The 19,756-nt window shown below is 32.0% G+C and overlaps 1 protein-coding gene across 5 annotated transcripts in view; it reads right to left on the bottom strand.

Annotated features, from left to right (window-relative positions):
- Positions 1–5,403: 5,403 nt before the first annotated feature.
- Positions 5,404–19,756, bottom strand: part of LOC148603123 (nostrin-like) — a 36,635-nt gene continuing 22,282 nt past the window's right edge. For all 5 annotated transcript variants that reach the window (XM_088553982.1, XM_088553981.1, XM_088553985.1 and 2 more), the window contains exons 8-15: positions 18,563–18,679; positions 17,378–17,485; positions 16,841–16,960; positions 15,499–15,607; positions 14,264–14,352; positions 12,939–13,194; positions 11,048–11,140; positions 5,404–10,567 (exon numbers count right to left, since the gene is read on the bottom strand). In XM_088553982.1, the coding sequence (XP_088410108.1) occupies positions 10,464–10,567; positions 11,048–11,140; positions 12,939–13,194; positions 14,264–14,352; positions 15,499–15,607; positions 16,841–16,960; positions 17,378–17,485; positions 18,563–18,679 (996 nt within the window). In that variant the 3' untranslated portion in view covers positions 5,404–10,463. The remainder of the gene's footprint in view (positions 10,568–11,047; positions 11,141–12,938; positions 13,195–14,263; positions 14,353–15,498; positions 15,608–16,840; positions 16,961–17,377; positions 17,486–18,562; positions 18,680–19,756) is intronic.

Genomic DNA, 19,756 nt, shown 5'->3' with positions numbered 1-19,756 from the left:
CATCAATACTTAACTTTGAGTGTCAGTACTTACTACCTCTGTCAATTAACTAACAAAGAATATTCTCAGGTTCTCTTTTGGCACAATTCAACTAACACACACAGAACATTTTCAGGTTCTCTTTTGGCACAATTCAACTAACTAACACAGAACATTTTCAGGTTCTCTTTTGGTATAAGCCTATGTTTTACCTCACTTGTTTCATGCATGTATGTTCATTGAATAGATTCTGAGGAAATATTATGCATTTAAAGTCAACAATCTCAGCCCTCAATGCTTACTAATGTGAAAGTATTGTTATTCATGGGGTTCCAATTTTCGTGGTTTTTGTGGGTACACCAAACCACGACATTCGGTTTCGAAGGAAAAGAAGATTCCCATTGATGTGTATCCTTAAAACCTCAAAACCATGAATTCAAGAATCCATGAACAACTTCTGTAATCCATAAAAATTGGTTTCCATGAATTACAGTACTTTCACAGTACATGTAATTTGTTTTGCTCAGATATTGTGGCGTCTACTTACATGAATTGATTACTTATTATATATAACAGGGTAATTTACTTTAAATAATTTAGTAAATCATACATGTAACATGTATTTAGTGTATTGTTTTGCATATTTTGGATCTGAAATCCTAGAGTAAGTAAATAGTAGACAATGTTATGTACATAAAAAGTATTGATGGAAGTTAGATTAAAATATATTTCAAACTAAATCTTAAAAACAAAATAAAATTTACTATAAGAAGGTGAATAAAAATGCTTTCAAATTAGACAGCAACAATTTTGTTTTGTTTTTTTTTGTTTTTTTTTGGAGGGGTGGGGGGATAATTCAAAAAGGTTGTTTTCAGTAGATGGTGAAAAAAATTATTTGTTTTTGATTGGCCTTGGAAAAGTTATTTTTGCTCAAGGTAAAGAAAAGTTTGGCTCAGAATAAAATCCACAGCCCTCCTCTCTCCCCCAGGGGAGAATTCAATATTTCCTTTAAACACATTATCTACTTAGAGTCTAAAATCAAAACTCTCCACATGATTTTCAGACTGAACATTACTTTTAGCTAAGTTGGGTGCTTTTTAAATATGTTGATTTTACTGTTAATCTTTATGCATAACTTTTATTGAAGTAGTACTCAAGCTAAGAATCATGCAAAATCTGAAAAAAATGTGATACACACCAAAACAGACTACATATTTTGATTTTTGTAATTAAGTTGTTTTATGGGTCTATACTATGAAATTTGTAATTATTCATTCAAATCTGCCTGCTCTTAGGAGATAATCAACATTGAAAATCCAGTAGATTCTATTGTATTTGAGTGCCATTTACAGGGTTATCTCCCTTGATTTTGAAATCAACAGTACTTTCTACAATTTTTATCTCCTAAGAACACAGATTATATGAAAAATTGAATATTTATTTCTGTTCACTTTGGCAATTCAAACATAATATCAAAAATAAAAATATGTAGGCTTTTAACCCATGAATCAAATTTTGCATGAGTCTTAGCTGGATTGCTACCTAATAAAACTTTTTATTGTTATTATCACTGAATTAGAAGCTGCAATAAATCAGATTATATTTGGGTTTTATTTTGTTTACTTGATGCAAATCATTTATAGTACACAATATTTTAATTGTATAGTAGCAGGCCATGGATTTGGTTAGATTTTACCTTTATGAAGACTTCTTCAATGTATTATCTTTTTCATTAAGGTTTACAAGCTTAAAAAAGAAGGCAACCAATTATCATTCTAGTCAAACCAAATTTGAATTTATTACCCTGAGAGTTCAAATATTAAGGTTTAATGTTCACACAATTAATTACTAACCACTCCAGTTTCTGTGTTGATACTTCCTTTGGAAAAAAATGGATGCCAAGTTTTAAAACTTGATGGGGTTGTTGATCTGAGTTCCCTTGACTTACAATCCTTGGCAGCAACTTACCACTTTACCATAAATTTTTTCACATGCAGATATAATGAAAGGGGGTAAAAAAATTTCTGTAATATTTGATGTGAGTGGTTTTCTTTGTTCCCTTAGTTTGGAAGAAAAATCAAAAGTCAGGGCAGATTATGACCAAGAAGTTTATAAGATGGCATTTCAGACTATAATTAGATCATTTTCCCCCCAATTTTACACAGAAATTACATTTGTTTTCAACAAAGTGAAATCTATGGCAAGCCGTTGTGGAATTTATTCCCCATTTATTGATATCAATAAATATTTAGTAACATTAATCACAAAGTTGTTAATATGCTCAGAGATCACCAAAAGGTCTTCAACAAGTGTAAACACACTGTTCAGTAAGCTATGAAAGGCCTGGACAACAAAGAAATTAAATCCATGGTAACTGAACGATGACAATTCTTTAAAACAAATTAAAAAGTAAAGAAATTACTTGAAGACAAACATCTTTTGACTGTGGACAGACACCTGAAATTTGTGATGGGATTGAACTAGTTTTATAAGACCTTAATAACCACCTCCTTCAATGTAAGGTAAAAAAATTAATTGAAACAACAAACACATCTTAAAGTTAACTCAATAATACAGCCAATCTCTATAGGAAAAAATCCTTCACTACTATTCTGGTAGACTTGATTTGGAGAAGTAATGTCCAGTACTGAATTGGCAAGATTTGATGTAGTGCAGTACTAAGCAAGGGTTCCCAGGAGCCTGAATCTCTCACATGTTTAAATTTTTACCTTTCAAGGGCAATAACTCTAACAAAGAGTTACCCAACAATTTTGACTCAAAGAAGACCTTAGTAGGACTTTGGATCATTCGATCAATTGAAAGTTTCTATCTATTATAGTTTTCAAGACATTAGCTGAAAACTGCTAAAAATATCATTATTCGCCTTTCTATTAAGGGCAATGACTCGAACAAGGAGTTTGCAGACAATTTGATCCCCACAGACCAGGAGTTGTCTGACAACTTTGATCCCTTGCAGATTATAATAGGCCTTATAATGAGGATCATTTAGACAACTGAAAGAATTTGGCTAAACCAAAAAGTTTTGGATATGTATGAGAAAAACTTCTGACCGACCCCTTTGTTCTATTTTAGTAACAGCAGCCATGTTTTTCGACAGATAAAAAATCCTCACATTATTTGTAGGCAGAATACCCTAAGAGAACATTCTTACCAAATTTGGTTTTAGTTGATGAAATAATGTCAGAGGAAAAGTTTTTTGAAAGATATAACATTAAAAATAGCCAAAAAATATTGAAATAGGGGTGATAACTCCATCATGGCTAAGCAGATTAATATGAAAATTAGACCACAGATAGATCTCATCATGCTGAACACTTTCACCCTGTCAAAATTTTGCTAAACCTGACAATTTTTTAAATTTACAGGAAAAACTTCTGTTCAACCCCTATATTTTATTTTTAGTAACTGTCACCATGTTTTTCGACCAATCAAAAATCCCCACACCAGTTCTTAGCAGTGTACCCCATTGAACATTCATACCAAGTTTGGTTCTAATTGGTCAAGTAATAGACACTTGTGGATGCCATTGGGAAAATAATATATTTTCACATTGTTTTCATACTGAATTCCCTTCCAACTTAAAGATTAATATTGTCACAATTTAGAATTACGTTGTTTCATTGGTGTCAATAGGTTATTTGAAGAAAAATCTTGGGTCATTCAAAGCAAAATGACAAGTGTGAATTCATGTATGTCAGAGCAGAAAAGTTATGAAAAATTAACGACAGATGCAAAAAGATGGGAATAGCTCACCTTGCCTTTGGCCAGGTGCGCTAAAAATTATGTAATTTTTGCATAGGGATGTAATTAGGGGTCAAATATCTCTATTTGTGAAAACAGAAATTGTGTGATTTGGATACCCCTGATACAAAAGCTTTTATGTGCCTTCATTAAAGAATAATCAAGGGAACCAAGGTTATAGCGGTAATCAAAAGAATGTAATCCAGGGACAAAGACCAGAAATGGAAAACAGTCACACATGTACACAACAAAGAACATGAAGTAACTAAAATCATACATACAGTATGAGTAACAAAAGTAACAAAAGCAAATGAGCAACTCGGACTCCACTAAAAACTGGGAGCATGCACCAGGTGCACTGGTAGGGTAAGCATCCTCTGCTTTTCTAGAAACAAGTACCCACCAAGTTGCTCACAAAAAGTCAAGTCTAGGGTAGACAAAAGAGGAAAGGAAAACTATGACACGTTGAATAAATCAGTTTTCATGGCGCAGATGGATACACCATAACGGTCCACGAGTTCATGATGACAACCATATAACTTCTAAAGTGATGACTTCAATCTTGTAGCAACATAACCTGTTGAAATCTGTAATTACAAATATGAACAAATTGGACCAGTTGTGAAATGTAAATATCATAGGATGATGCTTCATGAATAGATTCATCCTAGGAATGGATAAACAACAACAGGGAAGTCAAAATCATCCCTTTTGTCATAAATTGTAGTATGAAGGGAAGCATTTTCTAGTGTAATATTCAAATCAAGAATAAAGGTGTATGAGTACTATTATTGTTAAATTTGGTCAATTAAAGTTTACAATATACAAATTTACCTATGGCTTAATGACCTGTCCCAAGAAAGGAATTTCTGGCCTCTGTATATATTGGGTTTTTTTTACTTTCGGTTTACTTCAATGTTGCTGGAGTATATAGGGCAACTATGTCGCTACACCTGTGTATAATGTTATTTTGGGGCCAGCTGCAGCCTACCCTGTGTGGTATGAGGGTTTTTTTGTTGGTCATTGAAGACTGAGCTGATATTTTTCATCACGGTTGAGTTGTTGTCTCTCTGATATATTCATATCCATTCTTGTTATATTAGATACTCTGTCAAGATGGGAATGTAAAGTAATATTTCTGCATGAATATTATACTGTATAAGATGCAAAACCTTTGCTCCTAAATAACCTACATCACTTTCTGTCAAGTCTACAGATGATGACGGCATTATTCCATTAAAAGACATTTTTGGCAATCATATACCAATTAAGGAAAGTCTTCAAGAAAAGTAAAACCAAACATACAACCCAGTATCCATTCAACTCAGAACATGGGCTAGTTCTACTAGAAGGGTTATCATACCTGATTCACTGGATACATCTATTCAACTCAGAATATGGGCTAGTTTTACTAGAAGGGTTATCATACCCTGATTTATTGGATACATATATTTAACTCAGAACATGGGCTAGTTTTACTAGAAGGGTTATCATACCCTGATTTACTGGATACATCTATTCAACTCAGAACATGGGCTAGTTTTACTAGAAGGGTTATCATACCCTGATTTACTGGATACATCAATTCAAGAATATGGGGTAGTTTTACTAGTAGGGTTAGGATACCCTGCATTACTAGTCACATCCTACATGTTGCTAAAGTTTCAAGCCATATATATGTAGTTTAATCATTTCAACATCATAAACAATAGCATTCAAATAACATGACCTGGGTACTTTTATAGATATATAAATATATGTTATAATGATGTATTGAAAGAAATAAAGAAGTCATTTTACAAAATAATATGAAACAGAAGTTCAGGTAGACACAATAAAACAAATAAAACACCTTAAATAGCACTCTGTTAAATCATTTTGTGGCTTAGGTAGTTATACAGCAAAAATTAAAAAAAAAATATCCTAGATTCTCACCCCTCCTGACCCAATTTTTTTACCCTTTCTGAAAAAAATTATTTTGATTTATTTCCCAATATAGGTCAATTTCTTTCAAATTGACAGTATTTTTCATGTAAATTGATAAAAAATGAAAAAATTAATCCACTTGCCAACCCCAAATTTTGAAAAGTGTTGAGTGAAAATCTAAGAATTTTTTTATGATGGCCTTGAAAAAAACAGACTAAACACCATAAATAACATAAGTAAAACTTGCAGAGTACAAACAGAAACTACTGAATGAATAAAGCAATGGACTCCACTAGAATCTGGGATTAGGCTCCAGGCACCCCTTTAGGGTAAGCTAAAAAAATAATATGTCTGTTTCCTGCCACCCTACATATCCTAGTTTTTTGTTCCTACCCTAAACATGTCATGTCTATTTTGACTCAAGCACTGTAAAAAAGTAGATTGTGTCTAAACTCAAAGTAAAATGTTTTTGAAAAATAAAATAGCTTCCCAACCTACCTACCCTAATTTTTTCCTTGCTGGTAGCAGGAAACAAGATTATTATTTTTTTTTGGCCTAAGCACCATCTGTCTAGAAAAATTTCAATCGTGAGGTAACAGTTGTACAAATCTCATGTACAAGTATTGCACAGACCATTTACAACCTTAACAAATGCAAGCAATTGTTATTTCATCCTACCAGAAAAATGTTTTGTATTGTTGTTTAAAGGAATTTGATAATGTTCAATCCTGATAATTGATAAGATATTATACTTCACATGAAATAAATATAAAATTGAACTACGCAGGAAAAATTGCAACACATGTTTTCATATGCTTAGGACTGATATGGGAATATATGTTTAGGACTGATATGGGAATATATATGTTTAGGGCTGATACGGGAATATGTTTTTGTGCCTATAAAATCACATGGAAACAAGAGTTTTCCTAAATCATCTGAAAACAATACCATTTTCATACATTAATTCCTATGGAAAACATACAATTACCATATGATTTTTACTTATCTGTTTTTCATTAATTAATTTGAAGTCCTACATATGTTTTTCATATGTTTTTCATGGCAGTCTTATCCATATGAAAAACAGAGATGAAAAACATGTTTTTCAAAAGTTTTAAAAGCATATGAAAAAACATATTTTCCATTGAAACATCTTTGACCGATTTGGGCAACTTAAGTTATTATCATGACAACTCTCATCTCAAAAATGTTTAGGGGGATTTAATTTTTGATACAGCATAGGTTTCAATAACAGAATGACTGGTCATTAATCATTAACCCATCATTTGTTATCAGAATCAGATCCAACATATCAAACAAACCCAAAGATTTAATTTGGTCAATATCAAGCAAAGCTCCATTCTTGACCCTTCTGACCTTTTAGAAATTTAAATTCCAAATAATATTTAGCATATAAAGAAGTCTAAAGAATTAAATTAACTTGAAATCAAATGAAATTTAATTTTGAACAAAGTTGGAAAACAGAACCTAAATTGAATTCAGCATTATAAAGAAAACATTCAAAATTCATAGTAAGTAAATGACTTCTTTTGGGTCCTTTTTTACCTTTACTTCATAAGTGATTAAGGTCAAATGCAGAACCTTGTATACAATAGTATAACTTTATTGTGATCCAAGTACTTGTACTAAAGAGGTTACTGTTTAGAAACCAGAATTTCTTTTTCCCTTTTTGGCCTCTACTTCCTAAATGATTAGAATTATAACTCCAAAACTCAATGCTAACCTTCCTTTTGTGGCACAGAGTCTTGTAGTTTAATTTCACATACTACTTATACATTTAACGTTCAGAGACAGCATTAATTTTTTGTCCTAAATTCCAAAATGGTCAAGGTAATAATCGTGATACCAGTAATCTATTGTAACCTTTTTATGATATACAACCTTGTACATGAATTACAAAATTATAGAGGTCTTTACACATATGTGTATATTCAAGTTCATGTTAAAAAAAAAAAAATTTCTATGACAACAATGACAAAACTACACCGAAAACATCGCTATAATATCACCTGACTGAAAGTCACATACAATATTTTATCATTACCACAATAACCAGTGAAAGAAATTAGTAGTAGACCTACGGACCGAGTCTATGTATAATTAAGCAAGTCTATGAAGAAATTGGCTCAATTTCCTTTGAAATCTACAATGCGGTCTACATAAAATTATGGTGGGTCTATGTTAGCCAAAAATTAAGTTTCTAACACTGAGTAACTGATCAAAACATTCAAACTGATTTCTAAGTACAGGTTAAGGTGTAATGTACAAATCACAAATGCCAGTTTCTTATTCATATATCACACATCATAAAAATTTAATTGTATTAATACAGAAGACAAAGTAACTATAAATAACTACCAGTATCAGATTCATCAATTATGCTTATGATTCATGGAGAAAACCATTTAACAGTAAAGATAAGGTATTAGACTTGCATTAATTTTCCCACAGACTTCTAAAGTGAAGTGCATATTTTTAGAGTTTAAAAAAAATACATATATAAACTGATTAAAAAAAACTTTCACTAATGTAGCATTTTTAAAGACATGTACAAAATAAACTTTCCACAAAAAAGTAGGGCGAGTCCACAAAAATCGGAAAGAAAAGTAGACTTGAATTACGAATAGCCATTTTCTCTACTTTCACTTTCGTTTTACACTCATCAAACCTACCTTTTCATCGGAACATTTATGTTATTATTTTAAATTTCTCTTAACAAAAACTTTGTTATCTTTAAGAGTTTTGTTAAGTTTATTTTGTAAATTATAAACTTTAGTTTCTAAAGAGACAAAAAGAAAACACAATATATTTATACTCTGTATGTTTTGATGTACATCCTCTCAGGCATATGAAATGCAAATCTGGTACCATAACTGATTTCAACAAATGTTAATTTTGAAAACATATATTTTACAATGACTAAGAAATAGTATGTTACTGGTTTAAAAAGGGTATTCACAAATGTCACCAAATAATTTCTCCTGAGCTATTGCTCTTAGCTGAACAAATAGTTAAGTACCATTTCTTTCACTGTTTCATGGTCTTCTGACAGATTCTTTTTTTTATTACTACAACTACACCATCAAGTTAAAAAAAATTTTTTGAATATATAATTAAAAAAAAACAACTTTAAACTAAGTAACAAAAAATGATGTAATTTACACTTTCAACCATAAAATCATAACTACAATGCTTTTGTAATAAGAATTTACATTAAATTACAGTTGAACCGATCCGCGCAACGATTTGACGGATCAATGACCACTGACTGACTGATCGCTGACGGATCAATAACCGATGACCGGTGACCGATCTGATCACACTTTTGTTATGTAAAATGACTGATTATCTGCTTAAAATAAAAGAAATGTGAAATAAAAGTAAAAATTGTAGTTTAAGTCTTTTGCATTATGTAAATATGTGTAAAATTGTTAAAGAAAACAACGAAAACCGTAAAATACATTGACCGCCCTGTGGTCACGTGATGCAATCAGCGGTTTAATGGATCGGTTTGACAGATCAATGACTGATCAGAAACTGGCCGGTGATCGATGACTGATCGCAATTTTTGTTGCATGGATCGGTTCAGGTACTGTAAACCCCAATAAATTTAACTCCTTTTAAACTTAATGACAGATTTACACAGCTACAAGATAAAATTATTACAAAGTTATTTCAGAAGATTTCTGTTAGAGCAACGAAGTGTAATAACTATATCCAACAGTGAGATGTATATCAAAAGTTGAACCATTTCAATTATAAGCAAATTTGTTTAATAAGGCATTGTATCCTTCCAGTACATAAGGATGTTCTTCACTTTTAACTTCCATAACAAAGGGTAGTTTCATTTACATTGTTAAGTGTAAGTTTTTTTGTAAGAATCAGGCAAAATGGGAAAAACTTGAAACATGCATGTCAAAGCCCCACAGTTCTGACAATACAATTTCATTCAATGATAATTTCTCTACTTGAAAAGACCATTATTTGATCTCTGCATCACTGGATTTGCTCAGAAAATTTTCAATTGAATCTTACAAAAATTTGGTTTTAAAGAGAGTTATCTGCCCTTGAAATGTTCATTTTCAGTCCTTTTTAATAAAATTATTAAACCAATTTACCAAAGTGATATGAAAATTCTTTTTCCTTGGTTCTGTGCAAATAGTCAAATTAAACTTTCAAAATGGTGGGATTTTTCATACTACGTTTCACTCACTGCCTGATTCTTATCGATACTGACACTGTACAAATATTCCTTGCAGTATATCATTGCACTCGCAGTTAGTGCTAAATGTTATTTAGAGAATATTCCCAAAAAATAAATGTAATTACTTTATATCATTTTGTGTAATCCATGACGTAAATGTGTTTTTTTTTCTTAAATTGCCAGTTAAAAACTTGCAAAACAGCAAAACAATATTAATTTCATGACTTATATTCCAGGTACTAATAGGTTCATGATATTATGTAACTGATACCTGTAAAAGTTCTTAGCACTATAGAGTTGCTGAAATAGGATTTAATGATTTAACAATATTTTCTAATTTGCACAACAGCCATCAATTACATGTTTGATGCTTTTAACGCCAAAGCTAAGACCTAAATATAATTATGCTAAGCATTGAGTATCAGTTATTTGAACACAGCATTTTACTTCCTGTTTGTAGTCTGCTGGATGATGTCACTTAAACATGTTGTAAATCCTGCCCATGTGTTTTAGTCAACTTTCCTGCACATGTGTAGTAAGATCAACTTTCTGCTCACATAAAGTAATTTTATATTTCCTCTACATATGTTGCTGGGAAGATGCCAACTCTACCACCACTCTCACCTTGCCACCATCCATCTTGTTGCTTCTCATACAAATTAATAATATCCCCTGAAAAGTTAATCACAGTTAACAAATGATCCAGATGAGATGAAATAATTTGTGTCATTCTCTGTAGTACTGTGAAAGTACTACTGTTCATGGGGTCCCAATTTTTGTGGTTTTTGTGGGTGAGCCAGACCATAAAATTTGGTTCCCAAAAAAAGGAGATTTCCATTATTGTTTATACTGAAAACCCAAAAACCATTAATTCACAAACTTGTGAATCTTTCCTAATCCATAAAAATTGGTATTCACAAATTAAAGTACTTTCACAGTAAATGAAATGTTCTTATTTCAACATGATAGGATTTCTAAAATCATAGATAATGAAAGTGAAAATGAAACAATACATACAAAGGCCAGAAATTCCTGACTTGGGACAGGCACAAAAAATGTGATGGGTTAAAATACTTTGGTGTGATGTTTTCAGTAGGATTTGGATGGGGAATGAACACATAAACCTGTAGATATTTAAAAATTATTATGTACCTTCATGGATAGAGAGTTCATCAGCTTGTGCAGCTTCATAATCATACAGTGCTCGACATTGTCCAATTGATGTTTCTTCAAATTCGTCGTCAGCTGAAAAAAAAATCAAGTACTATCTTTAAAAATGAAGATAGCTGATGCAGTAAAATTTGTTCTTTTTACATATAATTTTCTACATTACATTCAGGAAATAACACATGACACGCAATTTTAATTTTCGATAGTTTTGTCAAATGCAACTAAGTTATCAGTATTTGGCCAATATGGAAACAGAATTGGATCAGGTGACTTGCATTCCCATGGAAGAGAATCTTTCAGGTCAAAGGGTAAAAAGCAAAACAATACTGACTGCGTCGGACAAAAATCTGTGAACTTATGCCCACTAGCCATTTACCCCTATTTTAGTGAATGCATTATAACCATATGGTAAAATTACAAACGGGAAATTGTAGTCACCTAAAATTGCAATCAAATCCCCTAATATATTCTACCTATACAATGCTTGTGTCAAAATATCAAGCAAAGTTCACCCTTCATCTAAACAAATTGCAACAGAAAATATATTTTATAAAATTTAATCCATTATATTGGCATTATGACCCAAATAAGCACAGAAAAACGTCTAACAAAATTTAACGAGCTGAAACCTCAAAATAAGCAGTTAAATTTTCCTATGGAAATTAACATTGGAAAGGGGAAATGACTCTGTATGCATAAGGAATAATGCTATGTATTTGAATCAAAACATATTCTGTTGCAATTTATTTAAGTTTAAAATTTTTTTTGACTGGACCATCTATATTTATACTATAACAATATGATAATTACAATTTACATCAATGCTAAATTTGTTTGATTTCATATCTGTTACACGATAAAACTTATTACATGTGAAGTAACAGTAAGTTATGTTCTTTGTAGCTACAATAGTGTTGCAGAATTCCTTTAGAAATCTGTGCTTCCCCACTGGGTTTAAGGAGGTAGACCTAGGATAAGGGACATAACTCTTTAAATCAGTGATATGTTTGTATCAAATTCAATTTCACCAAAGCCTTTCAAGCTTTCCTTTGAAATAGAATGAATTCAGTCCAAGTTACTTTTATGCTTACACGAGATCAATGTAAAATAGTAAATACAAACATTCCAATGATTTGTAAGAGTTGTGTCCCTTACCATAGGTCTACCTCCTTAAATGGCAACTTTGAGCAGCCACAACCTCCACTGAGCCATCTGAGTGGATTGTTCCATGTGTTTGTAGAGGGCTTTGAGGTCAACAATACTATAAAGTGCACCACTAAGCATCTAAAAAAATTGAATCCGCGAAATTTTTTATACCTTTTGGCCTCACGATCACCATATTTAACACCTGCCAAAATAACCTGCAGTAATTCATTTAGTATTTTTGACTTATCAAGAGTCACCACAATTACGTATTAATTCTCATATGACATCATACAAATTACAGACAGATGCATGAATGGATGAGAAGTCAACGTCGCACGTGAAGTGGAAGTAAAATAAAAGAAAATGCAAAATTTATTCAGATTGACAATCAAAATAGAAGAACAATGACAATACAAATGGAAGTACAAATATTGTTACAAGTTTTCATTAAAACCCATAAAACTGAATTCATGGCAAATCCTTGTTAAACAAAAGAAAATCACATACTCAATCAGATCAAAATCAAAATACAAAATGCAAGATGGCATTCCATGAAAATCCACTTAGTGCTTTAGGAGAAATTGAGGTTACAAAATTGTAACAGAAGAAAGAAAGGACAACTGACCACTCTATATATATAAATATATATATATATATATATATATAAATATACCACCCTTTCAACCAGGAAGTAAAAAACACTGTTAGAAGATCAGATGTTACATACCAAAACCTGTTTCATTCTCATTTGCCTGACTATCAAGAGTGGTAAGAGTAACTGATGTCACATCATATCCAGAATTTCCCTCACTAGCCATGTTTGCAGGTAACTTCAATGCAGATACTTGTAGTCCCTGTTTGTCTCGTGATGACTCTATATACTGGGCGAATTTATGTTCTAGCTTCTGTTGTCCATCTAATTTAGCAAAACTATTTGCCAATTTATAATGACTTGCTTCTAAGAAATTCATCATATAAGTAACCTACAAAAAATGTTTATGTGCTATAATATAAAGAATATTTTGTCTGGTATTTTTTAATCTTACAGTTTGAGGTTTGAGGGGTTTTGAAGGAGTAAGAGATAAAAATGGGTACCTTCTCAGGGGCGGATCCAGGATTTGAGTGGGGGACAAAAATATTATGGGGTGAAACTTGTGGTAAAACATTTTTTTCTTACTGATTGAAGGGGGGTGTACGCCCAGTGCACCAGTCCTTGGATTCGCGCCTGCTTCTACCTTGCAAACAAGTTAATGTCCAAGTACATGCTGTACTTATAGAAACCACTTATTTTATCAGATGATGAAACCTCAAATTCATTCAAGGAACATATGGCATGACCTAATTATCATTCTCAGGAAGCTTGATGGAAACCCATCCAGTGGTTTAGAGAAAATTACGTGTAAGTGTTTGTAAAAATCAGGCAAAGTGGAAAAATCAGAAACATGCATGTCAAAATCTCACCGATCTGATAATGAAGTATCACTCAAGGATGCTTTCTCTATTTGAAAAGACCATCATTTCATTTCTAAATCACTGGCTTTGTACAGAAATTTTTTAGTAGAATTTTTGAAAAATGAGGTTTTTGACAGAGTTACCTGCCCTTGAAATGCTCATTTTCAGTGCATTTCAATAAAATTGTAACTCAATTGTCCAGCATGATATGGAAAATCTTGTCTGTTTTCCTTGATTCTGATGGTGCAAATAGTAAAATTATACTATCAAAATGATGGGTTTTTTTTCATACCATGTTTCACTGACTGCCTGATCGTTACAAGTACTGACATTTAATGAGTGTTGGACAAATGACAGGCAGACAAAGGATGAATGAAAGACATTTAGAATTGATTATCTATTTATTATATTAATATTTATGTATATATTTTGTTGTTATTTGAAAGAATATCTTATTTCAGCAGAATTAATATGATCCATCACTGACACTGAGTAGTATGTACCTCACACAATATGTCATATAAAATGGCATGTGCAAACATCAGAATTTGCTGCACAAGTCAAATTTGATAAACCAGTATAAATTAATATGACATTTACTTGTAATAATCTTTGTTTTGTTTCCTCTTGCGTCTCAGCATCAGCAAAACCAGGTCTCTGATTATATACTTCTATCAATTTTTCTACTCCTGCAATATCAAAAATGTCATAAGAATTAGGGCTAGCGGCGGAAGGCACTTTTATTCTTTGTATATGGGCGGGCATTCAGGTCTCTTGACAATATATAGAGTTTAATACAAAATATCTATAAAACTCCTATGAGTGACTCCCCTGTTGAAAATATGCCTTCTCCAGGGACCTCATACCATTTACTGAAACAGCCCTTAGCTAAACAACAACAATAGTCGAAAGTTTTCATTTTTGTTTCTTGAGAGGTTGCACTGTTAAGTGTTAAACCATCAGGTTTGAATAACCATTCTGATTATAGCAATTATATATAAGTTGTGCATAATATATAGAAAGGTAGATAATTTTCAATTAAGTTGGCTAACTTTTTATTTTACTTATGTTTTGTGTTGTTCATATGTCTCCAACATTTTTCAAACTTGAATTATACTTTGTGGCTCTCCGTCAAATGAAGAATTATTGATTGTATAGGGCAAATCAGCTTCCAATAGAAATATAGATCAAAAGGAGAAAATGTACCTGGATAGCACATACCCTAAGAAAGCAGAAAACCACCATTGTAAACCAGGGTTTGAGATGAAACCCAGAAGGACAAAAAAATGAGAAAGACCTTCTGGAGAAGATCAACAGAACAGGAGGGAAAACAACAAGGCAAGACTTGGGGTCAGATTGACGAGCTCGTCCAGCACCAAAGAAAATGGAAATCCTTCATAGACAACCTTTGTCTTGCAAAGGATTGAAAGGTTTAAGTAAGTCAGTCTCTGTCAAAGGTCCATCAAATTATTCAAGGAAGGTCTATTAAGTAAGTCAGTCTCTGTCAAAGGTCCATCAAATTATTCAAGGAAGGTCTATTAAGTAAGTCAGTCTCTGTCAAAGGTCCATCAAATTATTCAAGGAAGGTCTATTAAGTAAGTCAGTCTCTGTCAAAGGTCCATCAAATTATTCAAGGAAGGTCTATTAAGTAAGTCAGTCTCTGTCAAAGGTCCATCAAATTATTCAAGGAAGGTCTATTAAGTAAGTCAGTCTCTGTCAAAGGTCCATCAAATTATTCAAGGAAGGTCTATTAAGTAAGTCAGTCTCTGTCAAAGGTCCATCAAATTATTCAAGGAAGGTCTATATGTAATCTGACTTTTCATTTATTCTGTTACCTTCTCTCCCCTTCTTTTCTCTTTCTATAGACTGTCGTATATATAATAAATAATTCTGTAAAAAGTTTTTCCTACGTTCTGGTTTCATAGAAAACTGCATATCTTCTGCCTGAAAATTAAAGTTGAGTAATTGTAGACTCAAAAACCAAGTATTTTGTATTTTAGATCCATTTTAAAATTTAGCTAGGGTGCTTATTATGGACCATGGCAAAGATAGATGGATTAATGGGCTTTGAAATACTAGGCATTAATCACTCTCTCTCTATGCCTATATCCATTACACCTTGTAAGCAATCTCACCTTTACATTTCTCTACAGATCTGGATAAAACTTACATCAATGGTTACTGCCATCAATGGGGGAAATAAAGTAGTATCCACATAATATATTTAAAATAACAACAGTTTTTAATTCAATACAGAAAGCATTAATGAGTTTGATAGGGCCAGATTTTATGTTCTGTCGAGAAAGTTAAAACAGACATTACTCTGTTTAGCTGTGACATCACAGTTGTTCTGGCTAAAAGCTGTTAAGGGAAATTGCAAAAATTTTTCAAGAATTCAATTTCAGAAGTAACATAATTCCTGATTGGATAAAAAATTTTGTTCATCATCTAATAAATCAGATTTTGTAATGTGATGGTGACGTTATCGACTTATTTTAATGATTACTTGTTGAATTTTGATACTAAAATTCAATTGTAAGGAATGACTGTTAGATTTTTTTTGGTCTTTTTGAAATAACCTCAATGTCTGTGATGCACACTTGAAAATAACCAGCTAAATAAGGTTATTTAGTGTGCACCACATGATTGAGGTTATTTCTTCACAGATAGAAAAAAAAAATACATAACCATTATTCCTTAAATAATAGCCAAATACAGAAAATATCTGGCAGTAAGAATAATAGAAACAATGAAGTTGCCGATACGTTATGTACCAGTCCAAAATTCAGACACTGCCTATGGTAAGGTGATTAATGGTGTAGAAAAACCCAAGCATCAGACATTGCTTTTTTGGTCTACATGTGCTATATTTTTATGTGGTAATAGTCCTATCTGTATTTAGTTCTGTACGTATGAGAAAACTTAACTTTAAATTCCCACTAAATTCAACCAAATCAAACCAAATCAAGAACAATAACTCTTGCAAAGTGCTAATTTTATGTACAATCGATATGAATTTTAACTCAAAAGTGCAACACCTAAATGAAAAACTAAAACTGGTTATGTGGTCCATAGGTGTTTCTAAACAAGAAATAAAACTGAATTCATTGGGCTTTTGACATGCATGAATCACAACCTGTCTGATTTTTATAAAGGCTGATGCTTATAATTACTTACATAACAATCAACCAATATTTGTTCTGAAGGCATCACACCAGTTCCTTTCTGTTGTATCACTGTTTGTAGGTCACCTTGCAGATCTACTGACATAACAGCTTCATTTAACCTATCACAGTTCTAAAAACAAAATAATCAGTTTTAATTATAAACATTAATACAGTCCACATTACATCCAATAATAAAAGGACATGTGACTTACACTAATTAACCCTGGTATGGAAGTCATTTAGGGTCCCATCACAGAGAGGGACTGTCATGTACTGATCAAACTGTAGTAAATTAGGATTCCATTACAAACATGGACTGTCATGAACTGATCTTATGGATTCATTAAGGGTCATATTACAGTGAGAGACTGTCATGTACTGAACTTACAGATTTCATTTATGGTCACAATACAGAGAGAGACTGTTGTGTATTTATCTTACTGTAGTCATTTAGGGTCCCATTACAAAAAGGGACTGTCATGAAGTGATCTTACAGAAGTCATTTAGGGTTCCATTGCAGACAACCAATTTTATGTACAGATCTTACCGTTGTCATTTTGGGTCCCATCACGGACATATGACTATTGTACTGGTTCAAATATTCAGACATTTTAGCAATTCTCTCCTCTTCCAATGTTTGTAATTGTGTACTTCCCTGTTGATAAACATAGCCTAATTAGAAATGATGAGATATACAAATAAAACGAAACTAATACTTTACGTGCCTGTCCCTAGAGTAATCAAGGAAACCAAGATTCTAGTGGAAATCAAAAGAATGTAATCCAGGGACAAAGACCAGACATGGAAAACAGACAAACACAACAAAGAACATAAAGTAACCAAAGTAATACAATGTAACAAAAGTAAATGAGCATCTTGAACTCGAACTATTAACCGGGAGCATGGACCAAGTGCTCCAGTAGGGTAAGCGTCCTCTGCTTTCTAGAAACACCCGCTGAGATGCTTAAAAAAAGTCCAGGAACCTGGCATCGGTTTCACAATAAGTCATACATGTGAAATTGATCGTAAATCATGATGTCACAATGCTATTTTAGTTTATGACGTCATTACTTAAGATCAACTTTACACTTACGACTTTTTGTGAAACCGACGCCTGCAGTCGAGTGGTTGTCATTGTTTTGTTTTTTTTTATATTCTTAGTCATTAATTTTGTATTTTTTATAGATTTGGTGGATTTTCATCTTTTATGAACAGTTTCACTTCATTTATTTTGTGGCCTTTTACAGCTTGTTTTATAATATGGGTGTTGCCTGTCATTGAAGACCTTGTGATAACCTCTAAAGGTTGAATTGTTCATTGCTTGACTTTTGGTGACTGTATCATTGGCAATCATTCCACATCTCATATTTTTATATTTGGTTCTCTACTACTAAAGCTTTAACATGAAAAAAAAACCAACAACACAGACAACAACTTCATAACATTACAGCAATTGTTTGTGGTTGTAAAAAAAAATAATCATCCATTTAACATTGCATATTACATTTTGTCATTTACTTCAAACTTATTTTTTTTTTAAAAAGGGGCCTAATATGGCCCTTACTGCACCGAGTCCTTTTAGGTCTTTCAAAGGACAGCAAACAAACAAAAATTTACCTTAAATCATTGGTAAAGTAAAGTAAAGTACTGAATTCTAAAAGCGAAAGTATTTATTGTGATTTATTTTCATTATATGAATGCATTGTTGGAAAATTTATGAAGAAATACATACTTTGTATACATTAAGGTCCCATTCTTGTCTGGCTGCTTCAGCTTTCTCACACAACTCACAGTAATCTTTATCAGCTTTCTTCAGAGATTTAATGTACTGATCACATTTCTTGTCCAACTGAAATCAATAATTAGGTACAGGAGGAGATATATCAAGACATTTGTTGTAGTGTAAAATTCGAAACTTCTATAACACTGTTTCCTTGTACATGTACTAAACACTGAGCTACAGTATATACTTAATGGTGATATATCAGTTACTGTGAAAGCACTATTGTTCATGGGGTATTAATTTTCATGGTTTCGTGAGTACGCCAACATAAAGGATTTGATGTGTAGACTGAAAACTTAAAAAACACAAATTCAAGAATCCACGAACTTGTGCTTCATCCTTAATCCACGAAAATTGGTATCCATGAATTAAAGTACTTTCACAGTATGTCATTACAAAATCATACATTTTTGTTTATCTGTTTACGTGGATATTTATCATGTGTACATAATAATTTAATTTGATCTGTAACAAGCTTTCTGGTTGGTTGTTTCTCAGGTTATTTTGTGTAATCTGGCTTGCTACAATGATGTTAATATTATTTTGTCCCATTCTGCAATTCAAATAATTCAAAATAATGTTTTGATTACTGGTACAAATCAGTTATTAATATCTGAACTGTCATTCATTAGGAAGTAAATTATAAGGAATGTTTCTAATTTTTGGACAGGTTATATTCAATAACCTGGTTTGGGCCAATTTACACTTTTTTATCAAGAGAAATCACAGCACCATACAGTATCAAAAGCATAAAAAGTATTTTTCTTCTTTAATCTAACTAAACAAAACAGTAAATGCATCATATATATACATGTACTTTATATGGTAGAATGTTTTTTCATGAAACAAAATTGGTTTTAATGAAGTATGAGATAAAATCCCAGAAAATATGCCCAAAAAATAGTTATATCTGATGTAAAAAGCACCCAATACAGTTATCGGCCAGTAATTTATGGGTCTTTCCATCTTTCATATTAAAGTAGGATGTTACCTTGAAGCCAAAATTACCAGAAATTTTGAGTGCTGAATATGACATTTACCTAAAGGTGTGTTTACACTTACTGAAGACCTTTGGTGATCTCAGAAAGTATTTTTTATTTTGTATTTCTCTTATTTTGCTTCAATTTTCATACCACTTGATCG

This window comes from Perna viridis, chromosome 11, assembly GCF_037379345.1.
Source record: "Perna viridis isolate PV_CMFRI_1.1 ecotype Kerala chromosome 11, ASM3737934v1, whole genome shotgun sequence".
Taxonomy (NCBI): domain Eukaryota; kingdom Metazoa; phylum Mollusca; class Bivalvia; order Mytilida; family Mytilidae; genus Perna; species Perna viridis.
The sequence above is the reverse complement of the archived record's forward strand: the minus strand, read 5'-3'. Positions and strand labels throughout refer to the sequence as shown.